General features: G+C 35.7%; 1 protein-coding gene across 1 annotated transcript in view; it reads left to right on the top strand.

Annotated features, from left to right (window-relative positions):
* The window catches only part of ca8 (carbonic anhydrase VIII), a 20,735-nt gene extending 10,413 nt beyond the window's left edge, over window positions 1-10,322 (top strand). Inside the window, exons 5-9 of the mRNA XM_066720168.1 lie at window positions 1-36; window positions 886-934; window positions 1,280-1,392; window positions 5,477-5,645; window positions 9,380-10,322. The exon at window positions 1-36 is cut by the window's left edge and continues 27 nt beyond it. Of these exons, the coding sequence (XP_066576265.1) occupies window positions 1-36; window positions 886-934; window positions 1,280-1,392; window positions 5,477-5,611 (333 nt within the window). The 3' untranslated portion in view covers window positions 5,612-5,645; window positions 9,380-10,322. The remainder of the gene's footprint in view (window positions 37-885; window positions 935-1,279; window positions 1,393-5,476; window positions 5,646-9,379) is intronic.
* Window positions 10,323-10,808: the final 486 nt, after the last annotated feature.

Raw genomic sequence — 10,808 nt, 5'->3', positions numbered from 1 at the left:
GCTATTACAGAGGTCCTTCAGGATATACAATACAAGGTGATTACCACTTGTACTTTTCCTTGTTATTACAGCAAATAAGCAACATAAATGCAGTTGCTTAGATTTTAAGAAAAGAAACCTAGTAACCAGTGAATCCATCTTTTAATGTTTGTACTAGTAGATAACAGCACAAATGTATTAATAGAGTAATGGGCAGCTAACGTAGGAAGAAGAGTTATTCCTTGACAACCGAAAAACACACAGAAACCTTATATCTCATATTCTATGGAAAACCAAGGCAAAAAATGTCAATGTTAAAGGTTAAGGAGGGCCCTGTATATCTATCTATCTATCTATCTATCTATCTATTGATATAATATATATTACTGAAACAGGAGAAAAATTAAATATAAATAATAATAGTTGTGTGCATATATATATATATATATATATATATATATATATATATATATATATATATATATATACATACACACACACACCTATTATTATTTATATTTTGTATATATATATATATATATATATATATATATATATAATAAAGGCAGGTGAAGTATATTAAAATATATTTTGTGAATTGATTCTTAGTAAAATGCCTTATTCTATTAATTTCCCTGAAAAGCTTTATGATTTCCAGTATTAGGTTACTGAGGGACAAACAATACAATTAAGTGATGCTTTAATTTGTAACCTTTGCTTTAGAAACACTAAAGATTCACACCTGAACTCTTCACAGATATATGTGTAGATAATTATTTAAGTGTTGTGCAAATTGTATAGGTGATTGTGTGGTAAAATGTGTAGTTAAGGTCTTTCAGGGCAACAAGAACGTGTTTAACAGCAAAAGTGGTATGTACAAGTCTGGCCTTTTGTTTATCAATCCAGGGGAAGACAAAACTCATTCCGTGCTTTAATCCCAACACATTGCTGCCAGGTAAGTGAATTATTAAGCCTTCTTCTTGGGTGATTGATATCATTCTGATATTATCCCCTGTGTGATAACTATCAACTATATTCTCAGTACACTACCATATCAGCCAGCAGCTAAAGGTTCCGGTCCTGCCTATGACATTTTCATATATCTGGTAGTTTTACAGTACGTCAATAATTTCAAAATTGTACTGAACCAGTGGCCAAACACTTCCAGCTTTCTTTGTCTTATTGCAATAACTGTTAACCAGCATAAGGCATTTCATACAGTGATTGAATGCTAATATGAAAGTTAAATTCATCCATGAACATGATCCCTTTTGGGGCTGTGCGTGTTTTCTTCTTTTAGACCCTCTCCTTCGGGATTATTGGGTTTATGAGGGCTCTCTCACCATGCCTCCTTGCAGTGAAAATGTCACATGGATATTATACCGTTATCCTTTGACGGTGTCACAGATGCAGGTAAGTACACCGCCAGCTCAGCAACCTCGTTCTTTGTGACTCAAAGGTGATATTGGGCCAATGTTCATTTTTGCTAATGAGAGGCCTCTGTAAAATACATCACAGCACTCCGCCACTTTCAAGTAAAGGTTACTGGCAGCGCTTTAAGTCATCCTGCTACAGGAGAAACAACACAAAGGTCACACATGAAATGCGTGACACATATCTTTTTTCATGTACACTTCAAACAGGTCATTGGAGAAGCCTGGAAATGGCATCAATGAAAAGCTATAAATAATAATAATACATAAACAGATGAATAAATAAAGAAATAAGAAAAACAGTTGTGCTGTCCGTGTTGGGATAGCAGAGTGCTGCCTCATTTTGATTTCCCTGGAACAAAAGTTCAAAGACATAACAGAACTGAAAGAAAGAAAGAAATGAACGATGGGGCTCATTCAGGAAAAATGGGAATAAAAAATCATGCGTGTACGTCATATCTCATTGTTGGAAAGCTCTATTTATATATAGTAAATGTTGAAGATGTTATACAGTGTATTAAAGGAAAAAGCAATTAGGCCCAAATCTTTGTCCCATGAGAATGAGATGGCAGCATAGTATATGTAATCCAATATACATATCTCTGATAATACTATATTGGAATTTCCCTAATGGAAAGTCCTAACACTCCTCTTTAAGAAAAACATATAAGTTTCCTCTTAAATCTATTTTTATTTATATATTATGTAATTTCAGCTGTGTCCTGCATGATTCTCTGTATTTATCGCTAGGGCCCTGCATTTTATGTGACTGATTTTACAACCCTAATTCCAAAAAAATTGGGACAGTATGGAAAATGCAAAAAAACTAACAAAAAGAGTAATTTGAAAATTCAATTCACCCTGTACTATATTGAAAACACATTATTAACACATTATTTGATGTTTTACTTTGTGAATTTAATGTATTTTTTAAAATATACACTATGAAATACACTCTCAAATCTGATGACTGCAACACACTCCAAAAAAGTTGGGACAGTCGACTGTTTACCACTGTGTAACATCACTTTTTCTTTTAATAACACTCATAATGCGCGACACATTCTCAATCGGAGACAGGTCAGGACTGCAGGCAGGCCATGCTAGCACCTGCACTCTCTGCCTACGCAACCATGCGCTTGTAATCCAGGCAGAATGTGGTTTGGCGTTGTCCTGCTGGAAAATGCAGGGACGTCCCTGGAAAAGATGACGTCTGGATGGCAGCATATGTTGCTCCAAAATGTGTACATATCTTTCTGCATTAATGGTGCCCTCACAGATGTGCAAGTTACCCATGCCATGGGCACTGACACACCCCCATACCATGACAGACGCTGGCTTTTGGACCCGATGCTGATAACAGCTTGGATGGTCCTTTTCCTCTTTGGACGGAGAACACAACAGCTGTTTTGTCCAAAAACTATTTGAAATGTTGACTCGTCGGACCACAAAACACGATTCCACTGTTCTACTGTCCATCTCAGATGAGACCGAGCCCAGAGAAGTTGGCGGCTCTTCTGGACAGTGTTGATGTCTGGCTTCTACTTTGCCTTAACTTGCATCTGTGGATGCAGCGGCGAATGGTGTTGACTGACAAAGGTTTACCAAAGTTTTCCTGAGCCCACGTCAGGATATCCATTACAGACTCATGACAGTTTTTAAGACGTCTGAGCGAAAGGAGATCACGCGCATTCAGAAGTGGTTTTCGGCATTGCCCGAGATTTGACCCAGTTCCTTATATTGTGCACTGTAGAAGGTGAAATGCTCAAAATCCTATCGATTTGTCTTTGGGGAATGTTGTTCTCAAAGTATTGGATTATTCTTATGTTGTAAGTCGCCCTGGATAAAAATAATAATAATACATTTGCTGACACATCTGTTGGAAGATTGGTGAGCCTTGACCCATTCTTGCTCTTGAAGGACTAGGCCTTTTTTGGAGGCTCCTTATATACTATGATTACACGATTGCCTCACCTGTTTCACATCACCTTCTTATTTCAACTTGTCACATCGCTATTAGTCCTAAATTGACCCGGTCCCAACTTTTTTGGAACGTGTTGCATGCATCAATTTCAAAATCAACGTTTACCTTCAAAAAACTATGCAGTTGATTAGGTAAAACACAAATACCTTGTCTTTATATGTTTTTTGTTTTAATACAAGTCAAAGTACATTTACAAATCACTCCTCTTTGTTTTTATAAGCATTTTCCATACTGTCCCAACTTTTTCAGAATTGGGGTTGTATCTCTGATTGTAATTCAACTGCTCTGCCCTAGATGTCTCTGCAGCCTCTCTGTTAAAATAGTTGGATTCACGAGTAAAAAAATCAACACTTTTTCATTTGACTAATTAGGAACCTATACTGAGTATACATTGAATAAATTGAAGTGCTGAAAGAAACATAGAGAGACAGAGAGACTTGGAGTTAAAGACATCGCAACCAAAAAGCATTTAATTGAGCGAACACACACTGCAATATCCATCTGGTATTCTGTACACCGATGGGTATAATTTATTTTGCACAACTTGCAATTTATCTTTGGACCATACTTGAAACTCAAGAATAAACCAATATTTATCATTAGAAAAACACATAAAATGAAAGGCTGAGATTGACAGCTATAAGGGGAATGAAAGTTATGAATGCCAACTAGATGTTATTTTAGATTTGACAGAGGCATTTGATTTCCCTGGAAGAATTGATAATCCCAAACTAGGTGCATTTCTGAACAAACATGCAATACATATAGAAGCAATTCCTAAAGTAGGTCAAGTGAGAAGGGAATATCTACCCCAAATTACTGATTTACACAAGACAAAAATTGGTAAAGATGTCTGACAGTGTATCAGTAGTTATAGATGTGTCTACAGATGCAAAAGATCAGTATGTTTTGCACGTTTTGTTTGTTCTCCAAGGATGATCAAATACCTCAGAACTGAAAGTAATATTAACCAATACAGTTAACCTGCACTCTCTGAATTACTCATTTGGTTGCACAGGGCATTGTAAAATGATTAAACGCATTTGAAGTTAATTTTAATAATGTGACTGGTTTTGTCTCTGATAATGCCAGTTACATGATCAAGGAATTACAATAACATTCTTCGAGGTTTACTGCCAAATTCAGCACATTTGACTTGTAATGTGCATATAATAAACCTTTCCAGCAATATCTGGGCAAATCATTTTCTGAATTCTGACAAGCTAGTGGCAACAGTTAAATCATATATTACCCAAGCAGAAGACTACATGTCCACCTGACAGAAACAATCCAGCAATAGATTGGAGGCTGTAATTTAGCAGACTACTTGATCACCTTGTGAATTAGAAAGCAAAATGCATAAAATGCAGGGCCCTATTTATCACTGCAAGGGATATTTGTCAAACTTATTTGATGTTTGAGAATTATATTCTGAACAGAAAATCAACAGAGAACAGGCAGAAATTAAATTAACATCGCACCAGGGCCTTGTTGCCCTCCAATTTCTTCTTATTTAGCTTTGCAAAGACCTCAAGAGACTCACCTCAGTGCATTAATGAATTAGCTTGTCTCTATGCAACAGGCCATGCATGGGAAAAAAAAAAAAATCTATGAAAACTAAGATGAACTAGTTAACTTGCTCAAGTGCTGTGACTGTTGTTTTGTTTCAAGAGTAGTAGTGGAGGGGACTCAGAGTTTTATAGCGACTGATGCTGTCTTAAGAAAACAAGTGGTACACAGGTGCTGCCCATAAAATTCATCACAATAAAGGGCTGCCCTTGGAGACAGTGTTTTTATTGGCTGGTTACTATGAACATTAACATTAATCAAGATAGCACATTTTACTTTCCCATCTGGTCAGGTTTACTGGTTCCCTTGTTAAATTTTCTTGTTTCTCGTGTGGAGATACTTTGCTTTATTCCATGAAACAATGACATTACATTTAAAGTTCATAACAATGAGATAACTGCAGTACGGTTTATCCAGACACACACACAACATGTTCAAATATCCTGATACACAGACACACACCAACAGTGGCAGAATGAGACATGTCTCTTTATTTTTTGCATTGTTCCAGATAGAGGAGTTTCGAAGACTGAGATCCCACATTAAAGGTGCCGACCTGGCTGAGGGCAATGATGGGATGTTGGGAGACAACTTCAGGCCTACGCAGCCCCTGAGCGATAGAGTAGTCAGAGCTGCTTTCCAATAGGACCACTATGAATTCTGCATTTTGGTGTCTACAGGTATGTGTATTTGTTAGTGTTTGAAGCTCTCATAACCATGAACTGGTGCTGTTTGTTTGTACAGCAGCCTGGTATAACTGAAAGCTTCAGGTTGATCTCATTGTATTTATTTATATCACATTAGTTTTTACCCTTCTGTACGCCCTTACCTAGGGCAACTTACAGTTTACACAAGAAACATTTTCAAACTATTACAAAGTGAAGTAATACAATCAGTACCCATTACCATAAGCACACATCCTAGTACAAGGAATTAAGTGTATAGACATTATACAGTTCCAGATATGTGCTAAATTGTTTGGGTAGGCATCAGAGAAGTTGCAGTAAAACAACAGAAGTGTTAACATTAATCAGGAGCATAAGGTGCATAAGAGAGTGCTGAGCAGCCCAGGAGATGAGGCTGCTGTATTACAGGTACAGTCTGAACAATTGCATTTTGAGTAGGGACTGTTTGGTCCTGACCTCTGTGGGAAGGTCATTCCACCACTCAGGGGCAAGGGTGGACAAGGTGTGGGCTCTGGAGGAAGGGTAATTCCAAAAAGTGTCATTCATCAATGTCATTCACAATATAAATAAAGTAAAGTGTACCACAGACTGTATTAAAGCTATTTAGCACTAAGATAACAGAGCTGATAAAGTCCTTACCAGGAACTGAGTATTCCTGTTATGCTTCACTATATCAGTACACATGGTGCACACTTGCACATTCAGTATGCATTGTCAACCACTTTCAGATCCACATCGGGAGGTGTGCTGTACTGTACTGTAAGTCTGGAATTCATTCACATGCACGAGAAATGCTCGGCACCATTTAGTATAATGTTTTAGTCCTATGGAAAATCAAGAAAGTTGATCCAGATTACCCTGGGTACCTTTATCTCTCTCTTAATTTCTTCTTGAAATTGGAACCCTGTCAGACAAAATGTAAAATGAGAGACTGTAAGATCTGTGAGATCTTAATCCTATTTCTTCACATGTAACAGGGCTCAGCTCCCCTGGGTTATGGAGAGTGTACAAATCTCCCACAATCATGGAATGATCTTTTGTGTTTGTCACTAGTTTGGCCGATGCAGGATTCATACTCAGATGTATGCTTGTGACTGCATTTCAGAACGAGGCTCTGACCGTGTTTCTGTTTCCATTCACTCATCAGCTACTTGTTTTAGAAGGAAATTATCAAAATAAATACATACAATGCCCAAGAAAGGAATTATTTCCTATTGATTTCTATGGATTTATTTGTTTGTTATTTATTTAATTTATGTATTTAGTACCAGAGAACTACTTTTATTGGTTATTCATAGATTTCATACTTCACAATTAGAGTTGTGAAATACAAAACCAAATGGTTGCACAATTAAAATCCATGGTATGTGCTAAATTGTAAGGTGTAATGGATGTTACATTATTATTAACCATAATATCATATATCAAATGCTAATTTTGTATTATTGCTATCATTGTCTGCACATAGGTTGAATTCTATAAAAATAGGGCATAAGGGTCCCTTGGTTTTTGAAGCTTCAACACAATGTTTCAAGGCCAGCTTTTCAGTTAAAGAATAACCCATTTTTTAAATCTAGGACTCCTAGTGTCCTATTGAGGTCTGTCTATTTTAGTGATCTCATTGGGAATAGTGTATGTGCAAGGTTATAACATTTTTCAATAGAAAGCAGTGCATAACAAACAGCATAAATTACAAAAAAATTATAAAATGTGTATAAGTAAAATTTTCATTACTAAAGATAAACAGTATTTAAACAATATAAATGAATGAAATATGCATGATTCCTAAAATTCCAGATATGCTGTTAATATGAAGCATGTTTTCCTGACTTTAACAAGTATGAAATTAAATATAAGAATTAATTTTACACCAGGGATAAATGTATTTATTTGTTTGATGTTTGTATATATATATTTTTTTAGAAGTTTGGCTCACAGCTGCCTTTATAAAATTTGGAAGAAATCTTTGGACTTTAACGTGTTCATACCATACCAACTGTAAACTCACATATTTCAGAGAGCCTGATGATGAGACTATTTACATGTTTTTGAATATGCCTGCCAGATGACAAATTTCAGCTGCTAACAGGTTGAAAAACACCTGCTGTCTGTTTGAGAGCACCATCTCACACATGGGCTTGCATAGCCAATATATTTTCATTTGGAAGACGAAGGCAAATATACCTCATCTGCTAATGATGTATCTTTAGAACAGAAATACAAATGGAAACCCAAGCATTTTAGCGGCGGAGTCAGTCAGTCACACTCAAAATTATTGAAAATAATACACTGGTGTGTTCTTTAAAGCTGCAGTGTATTAACCAGAGGGTGTGACAATGTAGGCCAGTTATTGTCTCTTTATTTAACTTTCCTAACAAATATTTTTCTTACATTGAAACAATTCTAAAAAAGCCACATCAGTGCCACCCCCTGCTCATTGGTCTTCTTGTTTAAGAACACTCGGTTGACTTGATAATAACAACTCAAGTTGCTGGGGGGAAGGCAAATTTGTATTGAATTTGTAGTTTTTCCACTATCCCTGAAGTAATGACACAACATTACTTCATGGATGGCTTTTGATATCTTTTGACATTTTAAATACAATGTAAGCTTAATTTTTAAAGTCTTAAAAGTTGCTTATATACAGTATAGTTATATGTGAAGATGCATAAAACTGTAAATTATCCTCAGAAGAATTGCTTGCTTATTTATTTATTTATTTATTTATTTATTTATTATTTTTAATGGAGCAACCAACCACTATCATTATTGTTTTTAGTAGTATGTATGTTATCATCATGTTATTAAATCCATAGTTTTATCAATGGGGAACCCAGGATACAAAAACATCTTATTTTAGAATGGCCTACAATGCTGAAGTTGCATGCATGCATGCAATGCATGATGTAAATATATCCAGAATGAAAAGCTAGTTTACTTTCCTAATGTTTGCAGTCAGTGTTCTGTAGACACTGCAAACAGAAAGGATGTTTATTTACAAAGTCCAAACTACCATAAAAATAGTCTGCAAAGAGTTTATTTAAATTACCAAACAGGAAATTATAGGATACCTGGAAGAATAATAAAACCAACAGATGCATCCTGAAGTGGAACAGAAATCAATCTCTCTCTCTCTCTCTCTCTCTCTCTCTCTCTCTCTCTCTCTCTCTCTATCTCCATCTCCATCTCTCTCACTTTCACTTTCTCATCAAGCATCATTAAAGGGAATTAGGAAATTAGCTTGTATGCATGAATAGCTTGGTGAAATAAATTCTGTAACTACCTGATAAACAGAAGCCATTTTTTAACAGCTCTGTAAGACTGCAGCCAGTAGATTACACATTACATGCTTTTACATTTAGTCAACATTATATATATATATATATATATATATATATATATATATATATATATATATATATAGTTCTGAGCATAAAATGCAGTGATCCCTAAATTACAGGAATGCCTTTTAGCCATTCATACCTATGATAGACACATGAATGGGTGTCTTGCTGATCTCTGGGGATGTCTGGGTGGTCTGTTGTGAAGAAAACATTGGAAAGGCAAGCTCCTCTCCATGCTAATGTGCTGGGGACATTCCCACAAAACCTTGACCATAAAACCTCTGGTTCAGTTTCGTATCTGTCGACCTTGCTGGGCAGAAAGCGCCTGAGCCTTGCATTCCTGAAGAATGTCTCCAATATCAGCATGCCTTTCTCTTTTCACAGAGGGGGAGACAATGGTCCCATAGTGCCCTGCTGGATGTGAAATGGATCTCTTCGAATTGCTGCTCGGCTCCATGTACAAAGGCTGCATTGTATTGTTTAAGCTAATTAATACAGCCCAGACAGACAGCTGTGGCTGAGCTCTAGTTCCATGAGATGGTGAAAAGAAATCTGAGTGCTGGTCTGAGGGCTGGCTGAAGAGACAGCTAGACAACTGACAGGCATCTGGAACTGGAAATTCACCTAGATATTGAACACATATTTAGAGGAGTTATCATTAATGGGATATAAAGCGATAGGGGTATGCATAGCATACTCGCCTTTACAAATCTAATGATTTGTTTTGGTATTCTATAATACCTGTATTACTTTTCAATGTGGATTTACAAAAAAAAAAAAAATAGAGACTGATTTTGCAAACTGCATTTCAGCAAGTACTAAGTTTTGCTTGCACCAGAAAACCCTACTTTAATGTATATGTTTAGTTTAGACACAATCTAATTCACATGTCCACTCAAGACAACAGCTAGAGCTAGTATTATACTCAATAATTAGTTTAATCTTCAGCAAGCACAATATATAATCCAACATTTTACATTCATAGCCTGCGGTATTCTTCATTAAAACTATCAGTAATCAGTTAACCAAACACTTAAGTATAATACTATTTATTAAATGTTTTAATTACTCATATAATCATAATGATAATGGCTACTTGCTGAAACCAATGGCTTCTGTGATTCTCATGTGCTGTTTAATAGCAACCCCATAACCTTAGCAACTATGGTAGTGAATGTGCAATAAGAAAAAGCACACTGCTTTCCTAAGGCTGCTTCTTGTGTTACAAGTATGGACATTGTGAAGACTGTAGAAAATACTTATTACAGAGAACTGAATATTGGTATTTGAACCATGGAATTATAACATACAATATACATTGATATTTATCTTCTCAATATATATATATATATATATATATATATATATATATATATATATATATATATATATATATAATAAATACGTATATAAAATAAATATATATTGTTATTGACCTTACTTTGTCCTTCCTCTATTTACAAAGCTTTCTAGGTTTTCCTTTGAGACTGAGAGGAAATCTTGAGAAACAGGAGGTTGATGAGAAAAACTGTGTCAGTGAAGCCTTTCTGGCAGTCAGCAGGGAGCAGAAACAATGTCAGAAATCTTCTGTCACACACTCATCCTCCTCACTGTCGCCTGTGGCCTTCACCCCCTTGTGCATGGAAGGGAAGAAGGCACTTTGCTACACAATCGAACACTTTAATTTTGCTGTGTTCAAAGTTTAGCCTACACTGGCAGAAGACAATTGTATGACTAGATAAATATACCCCAAAGATTTAAGATATGAATAAAGAACAAATAATATAGTTTTAGTGATTTAATAAATATATTT

Source organism: Amia ocellicauda, chromosome 2 (assembly GCF_036373705.1).
Source record: "Amia ocellicauda isolate fAmiCal2 chromosome 2, fAmiCal2.hap1, whole genome shotgun sequence".
Lineage (NCBI taxonomy): Eukaryota > Metazoa > Chordata > Actinopteri > Amiiformes > Amiidae > Amia > Amia ocellicauda.
The sequence above is the reverse complement of the archived record's forward strand: the minus strand, read 5'-3'. Positions and strand labels throughout refer to the sequence as shown.